Below are 18,923 nucleotides of genomic sequence, written 5' to 3' on the forward strand. Positions count from 1 at the left end.
TAAAAATGCGCTAAGGAAAAAAATGGACTGCGATGGAATGCCTACATGAAATGCAAGTAACGTGGGCCTGAGCCTACCTGCCCGGCAAGTCAAACAATTCTGCTGCTGACTAGTGTAATGGCTGGAGAGATGAAGGGCAGGGGAGCGATGCCATGGGAAACTGGAAGTCAGAGCTGCTGCCAAGGAGGAAGTAGAGAGGGAAGAAATGAAAAGACTCAAAGCCAAGGAAAGAGGGTGGGAAACAGTGAAAGGAGGATGGAAAGCAAAGAGGAACATGGGCATAGAATAGCAGCGCTCCTACAAGAGAGAACGCCAAAGGCACCAGCAAGATAACAAACAAAACAACAAACTCCAGTTACTACAAAGAAGGCCAGATCTGATCCTTGATCTTATTGTCAAGCTCTCCTAGACGTCCCCAGAAGACCATGGAAGGTGGGGGGAGCAGTGGACTGCCAAACCCAAGCATGCAAAAATAGTGAATTAGCCCTTGACCTGGAATCAACAGGTTATTTAGAACCCTTACATAAGGCATTCTTGTTATTCGCCTTCAGGTTTTTGAGTCTTTAGAAGTGACATTTTCAAGCCCTTCTCCCCAACTAAAATAGCTAGAAACTTAAATTTTAAACTAAAGCTAAGCTCCTCTCACGGCCACATGACTCCAGAAACTGGGGAGGTTAAGAAAAGCACCACATATCACAAGACTTAGCAACACTGGTGATTACAATTAAAATGGAATTTGATGCTATCCACAGAACGAGCTGAGCACCTTGAGTTACAGGGAACGGTGCATATCCAGCTGTTCCACTTTCAACTGATCCATGGCAGGCTTCAGAAAATGCTCCCTCCCAGGCCATGCACTTTTAAGTGTTCCCTTAGAAAAGGGAGCAAAGCCCATGTTTGTATAGCAGGAAAGTGGTCCCTGGACTACATTCAGCCTGCTCTGATTAAGCAATTCCGTGCTGATCTCAAAAGGCTGCCCAGTCTGACAACTTGATTTCCAGGTTTCAGTTAATCAGAATAGGAGTTCCTATTTAAAGCAAAGAAAACATGGAATCAGGAAGTGCCAGCCCTTGTTTCTCTGGAGAGGTGTTGACAAGCTATTAAATCATTAGCTGTTCCTTGCCAGGAGCAGCAGAATAAATCTGGGAATCTGACAAACGGGCGGCCGCTCTGTCCATACACACAGAGAAAGTGCACACTGTTATCTCAGAGCTGTGTAAATATTTCAGCTGACATTTCCACTAGACCTAAGCCTGTTTCCCACCAGTCTGAAGTGTTTTTAAAATTTGCTTCCACCAATTCACAATCAATATGCTAGCCTGTCCTTAGGCACAATGCAGGCAGCCTGGGTTAGTCTGCACAAAGATTACCATGTGTAGACATGTACAGAACAGAAGGGGTGTAGCATGAAAGAGGACAACTCTCAGAACATATTACCACTTTAATGACCCACAATGAGATTTGTCTTTTTCTTTCCCCTACCCTTTAATTACCTAAGTGACTGGAAGGTAAACTGTTCCATATTTGCTCAAAGCAGCACCTTTGGACTTGCACTGCACTGAGGAGAGATTTTCTGTCTTGGAACCTGAATCAACTGTGAAGATGTTGAGTCTGCAGCACACTAAGGGGAAAGATGATGTCAGACCCAACGAGCAATGGAATAGGAACCATCTTGAACAGTCAATTATTTAGATTACAGTAGCATCTGGCAACCACAGCTGAGGTGAGGGCCCCACATGTGAAGCACTGGACACGCATGAGAAAGCCCCTTTCCTGAAGAGCTAATGATCTATACAGACAAAACATACACCTGAGGCAGAGAGAGGGAAAATGACACAATCCCATAGGTCAGTGGCAGAGCTGGGAAAAGAACCAGGTCTCCCAGCCCCAGGCCAGCAGGCAGCCACCAAGAGAGGAACCCCTTATCGTAAGAAAGGAGAAGGATTTCAACTAGCCAGCTGAGAGCAAGACTGATGTGAGTTGGAAAGCAAAGGGGAGAAGGGCAGGCCTGAAGGGGGAAAAAGACCTGAAAGCGGGAGGTGTTGCATTTCACCCCCTCTGCACTTGCTATGTGCTTTGGAGCCGTCACATCCCCAAGAGGTGCATTTTCACTCTCCAGTCTGAGGCCATGTCTACACTTAGGAATAAAGTCGAATTTATTTAAGTTGAACCTTTAGCCTGCACAAACCAAGTTACCAGCTAGTTTTGTGAGGCAGTCAAACCTTGAAGGTGAACCACAAGCTGACTGGGGATATAGCTCCCAGAGTTTGTTAAGCCTGTTCCCCTTATTATGTGCCGCTTGGGAAGGGAGATTCCCTTTTAACAACAGGTTCAGTTCCCTGAACAGGAAACAGAGAGGTGTGAGGGTGGCCAGCTCACTTCCCTAAGGGCTGACAGCTCAGCAGGACTTCCGTGCATAAAGCCATCTGCACATGAGCCATTACCGAAAGTAGTCCTGGCCACCCACACGTACTTCCATGTCTTTGGGAAAGTAAAGCTGCATATGAAGGGAAACCTCTTCTCTCCTCCAGCAGGGCAGAAAGTCTGAATCTCCGTGTCTGAATCCAGCAAGGGCAAGACCCCATTTCAGATAAATTCAGAGCTTAGACTAAATTGTAGTTTGACTGTCCTCATTCTTCTAGATCATATGGTAGTTTTGTAAACAGCCTGGGGAATCTGTCTACATTAAATCCATACCCTCTTTGACTGTATCTGGGCCTAAGGGCTTTCAAGTACCCCACTGTAAAACATGCCCATTAAAAATAAAGCTGCACAGCTGTTGGTGGAATGAAAAAGCAGGAGAGTCCTTGAGTGAGGAGCCCAGCGTGACCCGAGCACACTACAGTGTAACCCTGGGCATGCATTCCAAGTTCAGGCTGCTTCAGAAGAGCAACTGCTGGGTAGACGAAGGGTTGAGGCATTTGGGAGATAACAATTATGCATGTGGTGCTCTGATTCCAGATCAGCCAAATGGTGCACAGCCATCCTCAGGTTCAGTACAAAGGGGCAGCGTGCAATGTTGCTGGATGAGCTGAACCGGGCACTCTGATGAAGATGGAGAAATGCACGCTGTGTTTCTGCACGGACGACTAAGGAGCTGCTGTCCACTCCTGTCAAGATAAACTGTTAGCTAGTGGGACGAGCAGGGCTAGCCTTGCCCTTCTCCAAAGAGCAACGTACTGAATCCACGGTCAATACCTACTTGGACAGTGTGTAAATTAACTGGCAAACCTAAATGACCCACATCCAAAGAAGTCACTGCCCTTTATTGCCTAGTGACACTGTCCCCTGCTGTTGGAGTCCCACTATGAAGAGGCAGACAAACCTCATGCCAGGATGTGTCTCGCACTACAAAGCTGCTCCACTTGATCAAGAGGGGACTCTCCAGGCATGGGCTTTTCTTCTTACTGGGGGCCCCGTCTCTATCTAGAAATGCACGCTGTCCTCCTCACCCTGCTCGCCAGCCATGTGCGCACCTATGACTGTATCTTGCTTAGTTGGTCGACAGAAGCCAGCATCCTCACTTGTGGCTCCTTTGCCTGCACATCAGCAGTGCTAAGGCAAAACTGCAGCGAGTCTGCTAGGAGAAATTAGTGCTAACTATTCTCTTCTGAAACGATGCTCTGACTTGCTTTCTCTTGTCGGTACTGATGCGAAGTGCCAGAATCACAGCCCAGGAGGACAAAACATCTGTTCTTGCAAACAGGACAACGTGGGCTGCAGTGATCTAAGCAGTCCCACCCTGCCCCCCAAAATACCTCACAGCCTGCAGGGGCCATCTCCCGGGGTGAAAGGCTCCAACATTACAGAGGATTATGCAGCTCAAGCGAGAACACAGCACGCTAGAGCCTGCAGCAAAGCCCCCGCCAGTATTTATCAACATCTGGTGACTAGTGAGAGGCTGCTCGCAGGAAGCTGAAGTCTGGTTCAGATGAGCACCCAAACCTGAGATTTTCCACTGAATTCTCCAACCTGAGCTGGAAGGTGCATAAAACTCCCAGTTTGTTATACTGCTGATTGGATTGGGAATATTGTGAAGAGAGATGCTGGAATCCTGCCCTGGGTCACTCTGGCTGGAACTAGGAATGGTAAGAGGAGAATAGCCACAAGAAGGAACACAAGATCTGAACGGAACTTTCTCAAACCTTTTGGGTGAAAGTGTTGAAGTACAGTAGGCGCGTCTTGTCCATGCCTATTCCTCAGCCCCAAATCATCTCTTCGCTCGTGAGCAGAAACTGCAGAGCCCAGAGCACTGCTGAGTATGCACAGAATGGGAAACCAGAAAACAGGCCATGACAAGACCTGCTATGAAATGTGAAGGGAGTGGCCATCTTCACCACTCACTCCAGGACTTCTCTGCATCTGCTACATTCACAAGGCAGAAAGGGGTGTCTACTGATTGCTTTTCTACCTCACTACACTGAAGAATACTGAAGCATGAACAACAGATCTCGCAGCTCTCTCCTTTTCCAACGTGCTGTGCAGTGAACCCATCTCTACATTCCTTCTGCAAAGGGACTCCTGGCTGGGTGTTAGTTCTAGATCTCTGTCTTAAAGCTTGTGTGTGCCAAGGACTGGTTGAAAGCTGTAACTGACATGCAGACCACCACCCTTCCCACAGCTCCGCTCGTTTATCAGGCTTGGCAATTAATTTCTCCCTGACAGGTAAACAATTCCAGTCTGCAACGTTCCAGCCGACTGTTCTTCCTCTGAGTGACAGGCGGATGCATCAGTTCCTGCACTGGCAGAGGGTTGCAAAACAATGGCTGGAAACACCCCACAGCCACTTCCTGTTGTAAACTGTTCTCTGAAGAGGCACAGAAAACAGGCAAAGCTCCTATGGGACAACATGTTTGTGTTGGCCTGGGGGGAGGCAGCATGCGACTGCTACTCTTGCTGGGGCTTTAGGAGAACTTGCTTGCAGTGAGCGAGAGGAAAAGATGCAATGAAAACAGCCCTCCTCCTTCCAGCGTGAGGAGACTGGAAGATAGGGAAGAGAGGCTACTGGAACAGGGGTCATTTCAGAACGATGGGTTTAGCAGTTTTTTAAAGCCCATTGTGGTCACATGGGGCTCACTTAGTCGTGGTGTGACCATCCCATCACACAGGATGTCAGAAGAGGGAATTGTCCCCATCTCCTCCCCGTCTGTGCAGTGGACACATCCTGGAGAATTCACCTTTGGATTCATGCTGCATGCAAAGGTCTTATTCATAGCTGTGCTTCAGGGATATAAAGCTGACAGGGAGACAATCGGCCTGCCAGCTGTTGGACTAAACAGAGACACTAGAGCAGCAGATCTCAACGTCTTTATCATTGGGGGCTGCATATGCAGCGCACAATGTGTTGCTGCTGGGTGGCATGGTGGTGTCAGCCTGGATCCTCACCATGCGGGTCTGGGTGGCAGCTCCAGACCCAGCAGGGAACTCTGGTTGGATGCAGAGGGATCACACGGCTCTCCCAGTAAGTGCTGTGTGCAATAAGCACACACTGAGCTGTCCCTTTAGTGGGCATTTTATTGCTGCTGCAGCCCTTATTACAAAATCTTTTTGCCAGCCAGACTCAGCCAAGCAGGGCTGGAGGGTCAGAAATGGCCAGAGATATCTCTCTGGTTAGTCTGGGAAGTATCACTGCCACCCCTCTGACACCACCAGCAGCAGTCTATGAGCTGCAGGTTTTCACAATACTGAAGAGCTTCCTCTTGATGGGAATTCAAGTGCACTCACTGCCCAGCATCCTACAGCTCTAACTGCAAACTGACAGCAGGCAGGAGGCATTCCCAGACGCATCAGGAGCAGCTCACACATCACATTTTATTTGTCCACAGAAAAGTGTAACTCTAAGATCACAAGGCCGATTTGCTTAAAAATAATTAAGGAGGAGCGATTTACTGCTGGAGGAAACGCCCACGGAACAGCAAGGAGACAGGGGAGAGTTCTACGCACGCGTAGGACATAAACATAAAGGATAGTCTGGTCCAAGTGGGAATGGGGCAGGGGGACGAACTTAAAGGGAATCAAGCAGAGTATCTGAGCATCTCCCACTAGGGAAATCTTTTCAAAAAGGAATATTTTCCCAAGGGAAGCAGTGGAAACCTCACTGCTTCCATCATCTAAAACTGAATAAAGCCCTAGAGAGTCAACAGAAGGGAACATAGAACCCTAGGTCTGGACAGAACCTCAAGAGCTCATCAAGTCCAGTCTCCTGCACTCAGAGCAGGGCAAGCATCACATACTCCATCCCTGGTGGATGTTTGCCTAACCCGCTCTTAAGAGAATCTCCAATGATGGAGATTCCACATCCTCCACAGGTAATTTATTCCATTGCTTAACCACCCTGACACTTAAAAAGTTTTCCCTAATGTCCAACCCAAACCTCCCTTGCTTCAATTTAAGCTCATTGCTCCTTGTCCTATCCACAGAAGATAACACTTCTTCTCCCTGCTCTTTGTAACAGCCTTACGGGCATTTGACAGCTGCGATCGTGTTCCCTTCAGTCTTCTCTTTTCCAGACTAAACAAACTCAGTTTCTTCCGTCTTCCCTCACAGGTCATGTTTTCTAAACCGTTAATCACTTTGGTTGCTCTTCTCTGGACCACTTCTGTCCTGAAATGTGGCATCCAGAACAGAACACAATGCTCCAGTTGAGGCCTAATCAGTGCACAACAGAACGAATTTCTTCTCCTGTCTTGATTACAACACTCGTCAATGCATCCCAGAAGGATGTTTGCTTTTTTCTGCAAGTTTCACACGGTTGACATTAGTGCAATTGCCAGAGTTTGCTTTGACAGGGAAGTTTAAATAAGAGCTACCCCAGCATGCTTCCCTTCCTGTCTTCCCATTTCTCTAATTTTTCTGAGCCTGGTTTTCAGAGAAGCTAACAGTGATTGTTACCAGTCCAACTTTATCTGCTGGCAGCCTTCAGCTTGCTTTGACACTGCCACATTAGCGAGTGACCTAAATGCTAGAGCTGCACCCCTAGGTTATTTGTTCTGCAGGGATGGCCCAAAGCCACTGTATTCCCATTAGTCACAGCACTAACTACCGCCCTCTTCAAATACTAGCAGCATGGAAGAGAGTATATTGAGCAGGGCAGGTCTCAGGGATGGTGGACATGCAGAAGTTCCACTGGTTTAAAGTGAGTCAGTTGAAGTGGTGCAAACACATCAGTTGAGAACTAACTTCTCTGGATTTGTTTTATGGATACAGGCTGAACCTTTCTAGTCCAGCATTCTCTCATCCAGCATCATCTGTAATCTGGCATGATTTTAGACAGCTGGACAACCACTTATTGTGGGTCTGACCAAGTTTCCCACGGTCCCATCAAGTTTGTTTCCAGCCACCAGTGCCAGCTCTCAGTATTCTGTGCAGTTATTTATCTCTAATGTACCCCTAAATGTCTTCTAAGAGCCCAGCCAGCAGTGGAAGTGTTGATAATGTTGCCAGACCAGACTGACCTCCTGTGGTTCAGCAACTTCTCTTGTTTGGTCACGTTCCGAAGATGCCAGACTAGAGACTAGGTCCAACCTGTACTATTCTTCCACAGGACCCCTGTTTCATTCAGCACCAGGATGGACAGTGCCCTGCTCTGGGGAGAAGGCTGAAGAAGGCTGCTGTCTGTAGGACCCTGTCTCGCTTGTTGCAGAAGTTGGAAGTTGTGTCGTAAGTGAGGAGGGAGACTGGAGGAAGCGTGTGCTGCGCACTCGCAGGTGCAATCAATGGGAGACGTGTTTGCACAAGACAAGGTGCCATATAGTGCTACACAGTCTGAAAAAATGGGTTGCAGGGATCTCACGCTGGACACCCAAATCTTCCGTTCCCTATGACTCTCCAAAAAGCCCATGAAGGTGGGGTCCTGTATGAAAACCAGCCCCTAATCATGTAACTTCAGACTGTATCGGTGTGTATGCCCAGAGGGCTGGATTAAGGTTCCACAGGTACAGGAGAGGAAATAAGAGACCAACCCCCCTGCAGTGAGTGGCGCGAGAAGAAGAAAAGCCCCAGACATGGACATGCTGTAGCGGGGTTACAATGAAAGCTCACCCAGAAGAGGGGCAGAAAAGCTGACTTCAGAAGAGGGCTGCCCTTTGCCTCGCCCTCAGTGAATTGCTTCATTTAAATGCAATCCCAGGGGCTAGCCAGCTGCACAGGTAGGAGGCACCAAGCTCACAGACACACTAGGACAAGCCACAACACACAAGAAGCAAATAAGGGGCTACGCTATGCTTACAATCAGGGCTTTGTGGTGGCTTTTTGATTGTTCTCCAAGTCTCGCTTGCTCCCCCGAAACCCTTCACATGCTCTTGGAAAGGCAGGCTCCCTGTCTGCTCCCTTGGGGAGCACGGGGGCAGCTGGGGGAGCAGAGTTTATTTAGCAAGTATAAAGTCCTTTTTGTTCCCTTGCTGAGCTGAGCTGCTGCTCCCTGCAGCATGCGGGGGGGGCACTTTAATACAGTGGTGTCCAATTGAAATCTACCCAATCGCCACAGCCCCCCCACATGCAGCCAGGCCCGCCAGCCATGGGCCACATCCCCACCAGCTAGGCACCCCCCTCCCAAGCAGATTACTCATGTGGCGCAAGCCGTGCTGGGGCAGGAGCTGCCACTGCCAAGCGACCCACGCTGGGGTGGGAGCCACACCTCGGCTGGAGCCCCCAGGGCCAGAGGAGCCACCTCTACCGCTGCTGCCACGCGCTTGTCCCACCATCTGGCGAGGCACGTGCACAGAGCGGGCAGAGGGGCACCCCATTTGCCACACTACACTGCCCCGTTCACCACATGTGGCAAACAGGAAGCGTACTAGACACCACGGCTTTAGTTAAATGACTTGGTTCTGTTTGTGGTCTCTTAGCAGGACCACAGCAGCGTCTCTTCAACCCCTGCTCATGAAACGAGAACAGAAGGATGAAGACCTACACGAACGGACCACAGGACCTCCTCCTGCAGTAGAAGTGCCCTATATTATTACCTCCCCTGCGGCGGTCACTGGCTGTGGGTCCCTTCCGTGAAGATGCCAACACCTTCCCCACAAAACGCAGAGCTCAACACTAGTGCTGCTTCGTGGCTCCGGTTCTGAATGCACGTCAAGCTTGCTGTGGCTGGATACATCCAATCAGCAACACAAACGACCCTGGTACAGCAGGTGCAGAATGAATACACTATCCTGCGCAGCAAGATCTGGTAAATAAAGCCCATAAGCCACAAGATCCTTGTCTGAGAGCTCATTAAAACTCATTTTATAATTCATGCCTATACAATGCCCTCTGTAATTTACATTGTAAATTCCTTAGAGCAGGGATTTCACCATCCTCTAGATTTAGCAAATAGCCTCACACACTGACAAATGTGCTTCATCCGAATTTGGACAGAGGACGATCAGATAGTGAGTCAATACTGCATGCTGGGATGCAGAATGTTTATAAACATCATTATGTGTAACTACAAGAGCAGGGAGCATGTGAGTTACCTATGCTGGCTGAGACGCTCAGACTTATGACAAGTTGACAATATGGCCTTTCGAGCTGCAAGGGTTGGACATCTCAGCTTCAGTGTACGTGACCTTCATTACCCAATACAAAAGCACAGAAAGGACATTACTCTTAGCCAAATAAATACTATGTTCAGTGTTATGAAATAAGCCTGTTTAGCAGAGAGAAGCAGAAGGAGGGGGGGTGGTAGTTACTAAAAAACAAACAAAATCAGAGTTCTTGTCAAGACAGTCAGTGCCAGAAATGCATCTCAGTGACAGCATCTCATGAAGTGGGTCTTTGCCCACGAAAGTTTATGCTCCAAAACAGCTGTTAGTCTATCAGGTGCCACAGGACTTCTTGTTGTTTTTGAAGATACCCCTCTGACAAGTGACAGAAATTGTTGCTCTTGGTTATAGTTCAAGGGCTAGCAGCCACACAAAATCTCTGATGAGGAGAACTGGAAAAGCATGTATCAAACCTGGAAAAGGAAATCCTTTCAAAGGAAGTATGATCATTAGCCTGGGGAGCTCTGGGCTGCAGGACAGTATTGCTGCAAACTGCGTAATCAGTTTCACAACAGGTTTATGCACTTATATGAAAAACAACACCTGCAGTCTGGAGAGACTAAAAATCAGAGCCTTCAATCTTCATGTTCCAGGGCAAACAACTGATTCCCACCACATCTTCCCTCCCCCCTAGACAGCAGCACACGAACAGATGCACTTTTTAAATAATTCTCTCCTCTGAAGCATGCAGCATTGGCCATCCTCAGAGAGAGCATCTGAGCAGGGTAGCTGGCTCACTGGTCTGTTGCACTACAGTAGTGCCTCGAGTTACACAAGGGTTGCAGTCCCACACACCCTCGCATAACTCAAATTTCTCTTAAGTCGGGGAGCAGGAGGGTGGCTTTTTTCTCTGACGGAACACACATTCTGCAGCTGGGGAAGCAGCAGGAGCACCTGAGCTCCTTTGGAAAGGTAAGTCTGGGGGTTGGGGAAGATTAAGCCTGAGGTGGGTCAGGGCCATGGGAAGGGGGCAGGGGGTTAATCCTGGGGTGGGTTAGGGCTTCAGGGGGACGAGGGGTGGAGTTGAGCTGGGGCTGTGCAGGGAAGGGGTGATTGAAGGGGGGTGGGGAGCTGAGCTAGAGCTGGGCATGGGGGCAGGGAGTTGAGCCAGAACCGTGCTCGGGTGGTGAGTTGGGCTGTGGGGGGGGTTGAACTGGGGCGGGGGGAATGAACCTGGGCTGCATGCAGGGGTTTCAACCAGGGCAGGGGAGTTGAACTGGAGTTGTGCATGGGGGTGGGGGTTGAGCCAGAACCGCACTCGAGTGGTGAGCTGGCGGGGGGTTTGAACTGGGGCCAGGCAGGATGAACCTAAGCCATGGCGCTGGTGGTGAATGGGGCCGGGGGGTTGACCCGGGCCTGTGCAGGGTGGGAGGGGGTGAACTGGGGCTGTGTGGGGCAGAGGGAGTGAACCGGAGCCACGTGCGGGGGTTTGAACCGGGCCGCACAAGACTTGGGGGTTGAGCCACGGTCGGGGGGAGCAGGTGTTAATTTAAGTTAAGTGCAACTCTAAATCGCACATTTTGAGGATTTACTGTATGGGAAATTGACTTATACCACAGACATCCATAGGACATGGATAGGACTTTACAAAACACATAGGAACTGTATTACAGTCAATTACACTAGCTTAAGCAGCAGGCGTGTGTCTAACCCTTTGGAAAAAAGTGCAAAAAAACCGGTACTGGACAATTATGGAATAAACCTGATCATGGGGAACTTTTCTTACCCAACCTCCGTCAATAACTGGTCTGCTTGTGCCCTGAAGGCAGATGGCTTCGTATGGCTTACGTTTATCCTACTTAATGTAACCATGGCTCCATTTAGGTTGTTACATGATGCCCATCTCTGTGATTTCAGAGCCCCTCTCAGAAAGACAGAACCCATATACAGAATCTCTCTTCCTCCCTTCCCATCCACATCTACCTCCATATTCATCAAATCCCAAAAGCAACCCAATCTTTCCATATGATGGCCTTTCCAGGCTTCTAATCACATTGATGGGACATCTCTGGGCCCCTCCATTTCTGCTCTTTCTGAGAGGTACACAGGATCACTGACTCACTAACAGTTCCAATATCATCCTAACACCATTTACTCCTCTGGCCACTGCTGTACAACCGAGAAAATACTGTCATTCCGCAAGCCGTCTTTTCCCTGTGTAATTACAGCAACGTGTAGCAAGGAATAATTGGCATGACTCGTTGCACATCACAACTGGAGCAGAAATTCATTGATGGCTAATGCACTGTACTGCCTGTTCACTTTGCCTGGCTAGATCTTTCTGCACCTCTTCAGTCTTCTGTGGTCTCAATTCTGCAGCCTGCAAGTTTTGTCACTTCATTACTCACTCCCTTTTTTCAGACCCTTACAGATACTCAACGGTACCATGCAAGCTCTTGGCATGCTGCCACTAGCCTTCTGCGGATGAAAATGGGGCATTTCTTCACACTGGTTTCATCACTTCAGCCAACATTTGACCAACAACAATACTTCACCTTTCTTCAGTGTGTTCATGAGCAAGGGCATTTTGGGGTGGACGAGACTGTGGAAAGGGTCAAAGACACAGGGTGGGGCCCACCTTGAGGGATGATTAAAGCGGTGTGTAACAATCGCTTGCAGTGTGCTATAGTCAGTGCCGACCCACAGGCACAACAGGGTCCCATTGCTCACCACAGAGCTGAGGGTCCCTGGGCCTGGATCAATGTGTCCATGAGCAAGGGCATTTCTGGGTGGACAAGACGGGTGAAAGACTCTGTCCAAAGGTTTTTAAAAGCCCATTTAACAGTCCAAATAAATGTAACACTCAACTTTCCCCACTACCGTGATGAGGCACAAGTGAATTCTAACAGACTGATAAGCTGAACCGCAGTTTCTGTAGAGGTAAAACCCTCTCACCCCATTCTCTGTTTACCTAGGTGTCGTATAACTATATTTGTTATATTTTGGCCAATTTATCTGCCATTTAAATAAGGCATCCTAGTCGTGTTGCTTGCCCTGAACAGTTTACAGTATAAAATGTGCCATACAAAGACTAGGGTACCAGAAAGCTGCTTCAGTTGATTGCCAATGGAAACCGAAGCTTTATGCAGAAAGGGAGACTACCTGGTGTCTAGAAAGAGAGGCTGTTCCAGACACCGGGCACAGTATTAGAGGTGACACGGATGGCGTGGGAAAGCATTAAGTGAAATAACTGAAGGTGGGAATAGGATGTAAGAAGGTAGAAGTACCGAGACGTTCGCAGGGCTATCAGACCAGAAGGATCAGTGCGTCTTCACACGATAACAAGTCCTGGGGTCTTAGATTCGGAAACGCAGTTGACAAAGACAGAGATGATACACCTTCTCTGTCCAGCAACCACTGTTGTGCTGGCTGAACCAGCTGCTGCCCACGCCACAATGAAGTGCAGAGATGCATTTACTACTATTCTTTTCATGATATGCCAGACAGACGTGATGTTCCTGGCAAGCCCTGAGATCAAAGACCTTGCTGCAGAATGCTAGCTTAGAATGCTTGAGCTGAGCCAATAGCTTTATAGACAAACGGAAAGGAGCTGTGTGCTGGGCAGCCAGTGCAGCTCCTCCCCTCATCCAGATTCCCTGCCTCTCCGACCACTGTGGTCTGGAGTCACCCCCGAGCACAGGCCATTGCAAGCCTGGACGAGAGAGCTCACTGAACATCCATTTCATCTGAACCCCTGAAATGTACAGGCTTAAGGCTACAGAAGAAAGCTGCTGCATTTCTAGTCTGGCCAACTTCAGACCTTAAACTCAGAGCAATCCCAGCTTTGCAAGCAAAACCCCCTTTTTCCCATAACCCGCTCCCTGGCCTATCTTATACAGATTAAGAAGTCGTAAGGCTTGATGCCAAAATTGTACTATGTTATATGTTTAGCAACACCTTCCAGCTGTTCCATTTCTGCACTGCACTAACCCGTCAGTGCCCTCTGTTTAGAACAGGGGTTCCCAAACTTTTTGGCATCACGCCCCCCTTTTGATTTTTGAGAAACCCTCCCACCTCTTCTTTACCATCACCCACCCCCCCCAACAAAAAATTCAATTCATAATTTAAAATAAATACAAAAACTTGATATAAAAGTTATTTAAAATTAAAAATAATCACAAATAGTTTTCTCGGCCCTTGTGGGTACCTGGTGCAGCCCCAGCTGGCCAGCTGCCTGAGCCCCATGCTAGCTGCCAGAGCTGCCGGCACTAGCTGCCTGCCTGCCTGAGACCTGCACTGCCAGAGCCGCCTGCCCAAGCCTCACACCGCCAAGGCCAGCCACTCGCCCGTCTGTCAGCTCACCAGCCACCTGAGCCCCATGTTGCCAGAACCAGCTGCCCACCCACCAGCCGCCCACCCCAGCCACGGGCCAGGCACCTGAGCTGCCCACCCAAGCCCCACGTGCCAAGGCCAGCTGCCTGCCCACCAGCCCAAGCCCCATGCTACCGGGGCCAGATGCCCGAGCCCCGCACTGCTGGGGCCAGCCACCAACCCACCAGCCCAAGCCACCTGAGCCCCACAATTCTGAGGCCAGGTGCCCACCCACCTGCTCCAGCTGCCCAAATCCCACAAGCCCCATGAGCCACCCACCCGAGCCTCTCCCGTCTCACACAGCCAGGCACCACCAGCCCCCAACTCCTACCCCATACCCATCCCCCCTCTCCTGAACCAGGCACCCCCAGCCCCCCAGCTAATCCCATCCTCCTCCTCCTCACCAACTCACACTCACTCACCTTTGCATGTAGGTCTCCACCGGCTGCCTGCTTTTTATAGCAGCTGCGCCGGGTCACCCACGTAACATGGCAGGGGCTGAGAGCCAGAAGCAAACACTGGCTCTTTCTTGAGGTGGGGGAATGATGGCAGGGGGGTGGGGCCTGGGTCGCCTTGCGCCCCCCTGGCATTTCTGCACGCTCCCCAGTTTGGGAAACCCTGGTTCAGAAATTATTAAAGTGTTCAATATTCAGATCAATGAAAAAGGGTAATGATCAATACCTGTTAATTCCTGAAATAGTGCCTCTCCATATGTTGTCAAGATTCAGTCAAGTGCTCACCAGATATGGTCAGAGGTTCTCATTCAAACAGGACTTTAAAAGCTTTACAATTGCTAATCATTTCTTTCAAGCTTGAATCTGAAATTCATTTCTTTTCCATGCATTTGCTCTTTGCCTCATTCTGTGCACACTGATTGGTTAGATCCTCAGACAAAAGGCACTAAAGAAGTGGCAAGTACTATGCGGTTATTATAGGGCTGGGCTGAACACTGGCTTGTAGAGCACTGAAGCATATGGCTTGGGAAGAAACATCTGGTCACCGGAGTTCTGCAAACAGATTGGAAGGTGCAATATTTTTTTAACCTAGACAGCATTCCTCCAAGTTGGTCCCCTTGCCCCGCTCAACACTTTAGGGTACCACTGTTGGGGTCATGCATGTCAAGGCAGCTTGTATTAGAAGAGTAACACCTGGCCCCATGACCCTTTGGAATAGCAGCAGCTGGTGCAGTTTGGAAGTTGCGTCTGGAACTTTCTATAACTCTGGGGAAAACAAGGCTAAATTTAACATGAGAGGGGGGGTGCTTTTTCTGGTAAAAATATGTGCACTTCCCAAAGAGCTCTTTGTGCAAACAGGTGAACCCCTCTCTGAAACTGACTGGCTTCCGAGATCCCTTGTAAAAAGATGCAGATGGTCTCGGGTTGTGGGAACAAGAGCCCACTATGCTGCGGGGACAGTGTGTTATTGTTGCAGGAGCGTCTATCAACAAAACAGTATTGAGTGGCAAGGATGCCGTTTTGATTAGGTGGAATGACTCAGCTCTTGCGCTAGGAGAAGGGCTGGTTTGTCAGAGCCTTACCTCGTGATCTGGGATCTCGGAGGGTAACGTTCTCCCCACAATGACCCCGGTCAAGTATGTCCAGCAGCGGGCTGTGTTGGCAAGGTTGTAGCCTCCTGTCTCCAGCAAGAATTGTGAAATTAGGAAGGGGAAGAGGGAAAGGGAATGAGAGAGACTGTTTTAATGAAAGGAAAGCATTGTTGAGAAGCAAGCGACTTTATATCTGCAATGCACATGAATAAGGCTTTTTATTTAGTCTTCCCAAGTCATGCACAGTAACTGTGTTTTGCACCTGTTGAATGCTAAGTTAAAGCCATAAATCACCTGTACTAAGAAAGCAGACTTGTAAAACTGAACTCAGATGTCATCTCAGCAATTGAACATGTAATATCACCCACTCCTTCAGCTCTGGCTGCAAGAGATACCTGCAAGCTGTAAGCCTTTGACTCCAAGGGTCCGGCCTCCCTGAGGTGACAGGGTGAGAGGGAGATGCTCATGCTCAGCACAGAAGGAATGCATCTGTGGTGAGCACACCTGATGACCTTCCATTCAGACAACTGCCAGAGACTGTGTGGAGTCCCATGAGGGGCACAAGGGGTAACTTAATTCAAGCTCCACTCTGGGAGACTGAAAATTGTTTCCCAAACTCTGCTCCCCTTTGGCAAACATCAGGCTCACCAGCAACCTTAATGTCCATCTCCAATGCTGCTGAAAACGAAGCTATCAGGGGCAACCGAGGTTTGCCAATTTCCCTAAGACAGAGGCTAGTTGTCCCATGTTTCTTGACAAGAACTGGTCGAGAGAACTAAATTCTCTGCCTCTGCTGTTCACACTCACAGTCAGTTTTAACACTCAGAATATTCGTCCAACAGTTAGGTCACATTTTAGGTCCAATTTATTAGACGTGATATCCCTTAAATGATAAACCTAGTCCCTCAAATGATAGCTGCTACTCAAACCACTGATGCTGTGGGTAAGGCATCTTCCAAAAGAAGCTGAGGAGAATTCTTGGGACAAAGATCCCCCCATTCCATTCTGTTGACATGAATTGCTTATTTCCCATCCACTGGACCAGCAGAGAGGGATATCAAGTGGCAGAAAGCGCTACAAGCCAAAAAGCAAGGAAGGGGCTTCCCCTGGGTATTCGAATTCTGCTCTGTTGAGAATGCAGCCAATTCTCTTCCCAAACACGGCCTGAATCCAAACAAGATTAATTCATCGCCAGATGCCCAAGGTAGGTCTGGGAGCACAATGGCTGCTTTTGAAGACAGGACCTGCAGTGCGGCTCACGAGAGCTGGGACTTAAAGCTGGCATTGAGGAGACAGGGTCAAAGGTCAGCGGGGTTAACAGCCTCTGATCCCTGAAGGACCCATGCAACCTTTAACCCAGGTTCTCGGAGTCAGGACTTGGGGTACCAAGGAGCTGAAGCCTGTGTACAACTAGCCCTGCATCAGCTACACAGGGCTCCTCGCACACTATGCAGCCATACTGTGTGATTTCTTTGGCTGCCCTTCTCAAACGATACCACTTTCAGAAGCAGAGGCCCATTTCCAAAGAGCAGCCTCAGGTGAACAAACCCTAGCACCCTGTTACATGGAGAGCAGGATAAGAATCCTCGCACCTACCTCCTCCCAGGATGAGAGTGGCCAGCTGCCACTGGAGAACGTACTTCAGACACTTGCCAATCCCCACTGGAGTCAAGTTAAATGAGCACATGGGGTCCCCGGCTATCGTATCAGCTCCCAGCTGCAGGACTACTGCTTCCGGGTTGAACGCTGCATACACCTCCTTCAAAACACTGCACGCAATAAAACAAAACAGAGTTTCCACAACTGCCAGACCTCCATGGATAACTGAGACAGTGTGAGGTGGGCAGGCCATTTCAGCCAGCCACACTGTTACTTTGCCTTTCCAATTACTGGCTAGGGTTGATATTATAGGCCAAGAAGTGCTTTCCTATTTCCCAGAATGCCACTCTGGTCAGGGTCACGGCAGGCATTGTAGACCTGGACTCTGTGCGCCAGTCACACTGAACACTAACAGGGTCTAAAAATAATAAAGAAATTGGAAGTGATTTTTGAAGTACCAAATATACAGACAAAGATCCAGGCCAGAAGCTCCAGAACTATGGTCCAGAGATCCCTACCCTCCACTCACTTAACTGGGAAAAATCACTTCTGCTTCAGCAAAGAGGGAGAAAAATATACCCAGATCTGACCTGAAACACAAGCATGAAACAATGTGACAGCTCAGATAGCTGTGTATGGGCAGCACCTCCTCCATAACGACCTTACACTCACACGATGTATCCCAAACATTAGCTAAATTTTGGCCCCAGCTGCTATAACGCTTGCCTAAGTAACTTTACAGAAGTGAACAGTCCCAATGATCTCAACGTTATCTGTGTACACAAGGGTCTGCAGGACCAAGGCACTGGGGTTTATGAGCCCCAGGTGAAACCGTTAGTGCACTCACCAGTGAGGGCTGGCCTGTTTAGTTTGCACCACGCTGGGATGTAACTCGACAGCATGCCAACTTGCCATGCAGACAATGGTACTGCACACTGACTGTTCCAGAGTGCACTCTGATGTACTGCTAGGGGCCTTTAAGCAGGCAGCAGCAGGATCCACGTGGCAACTTAGTACACAGCAGGCTAGCAAACAGTACACACTAACACCCTTCCTGCACTACACTGCCATGTACAAAAGCCCTAAAGTGCACCCACCTCTAGGTGAAACACAAGCAGCGCTACGAACAATAGTGAAGAATAAGGCACCTACATAGTACTAGTATAGGATGGGATGGGAAGAGCTGCAGCCATCATCTGGCTGCAGGGGTAAATAATGGTAATTAGACCTAGAACTTGGGAAGGGAACTAAATGCCCCTAATCTTCTGACTGCACCTGCTATGGGATCTTTAGGGGCCTTACGGCCATTAAAACAAGAATAATTGCACACACACAATAAGTATGGTATAGACAGGATATATCAAGCTGTTCGATTTTGACTGGTTGGCTGCTGAGGCAAATGTTTGGATTTAGGATTTTTCTATATTTTACAAATGAAAATATCCCAAACTAGCCATCTGCAGGGCGCTGAGACGTGCTGGAGGAGGGCAGCGTGGCTTAGAGAGGCCCCGTTTCTGCTGCAAGTTGGGCCCAAGGGCACAGGACTTCTCAGAGGAATGGCATTTGGCACAAAACAAGGAAAATGATGATTTTAGCAGACTAATAACCTGAAAGAAGAGCCTCAAAATACCCTTCCAATCTGAAATCAAATAAAACCCTTAGTTCTTTCTTCCCATCGGCATCAGACAGGAGCTCAGCTGTACTAGTAAACACTGCCCCATAGAACTACACTGTGGGGCTTGCCAGCCTTGGCTTTGTACCTTTTTTTGCTCCTGTAACACGAGGATCACACGTGCTCAATCTGCCTGACATTTTGCCACAGGCCGGCTGGGTACTTTCGCTGAGCGAGCGCGTGAGATCGTCAAGTCTTTCTATTTCGTAGGAAATCTAACAACCTGTAAGCATCTGACAATCACGATGTGAAAAGACTGGAACGT

The 18,923-nt window shown here is 48.9% G+C and overlaps 1 protein-coding gene across 4 annotated transcripts in view; it reads right to left on the bottom strand.

Moving 5' to 3' along the window:
• The window catches only part of HDAC8 (histone deacetylase 8), a 67,697-nt gene that overhangs the window by 18,896 nt on the left and 29,878 nt on the right, over positions 1 to 18,923 (bottom strand). For all 4 annotated transcript variants that reach the window (XM_075007622.1, XM_075007620.1, XM_075007619.1 and 1 more), the window contains 2 exons: positions 16,984 to 17,156; positions 15,379 to 15,473 (listed from right to left, as the gene is read on the bottom strand). In XM_075007622.1, the coding sequence (XP_074863723.1) occupies positions 15,379 to 15,473; positions 16,984 to 17,156 (268 nt within the window). The remainder of the gene's footprint in view (positions 1 to 15,378; positions 15,474 to 16,983; positions 17,157 to 18,923) is intronic.

This window comes from Carettochelys insculpta, chromosome 13 (genome assembly GCF_033958435.1).
Source record: "Carettochelys insculpta isolate YL-2023 chromosome 13, ASM3395843v1, whole genome shotgun sequence".
Lineage (NCBI taxonomy): Eukaryota > Metazoa > Chordata > Testudines > Carettochelyidae > Carettochelys > Carettochelys insculpta.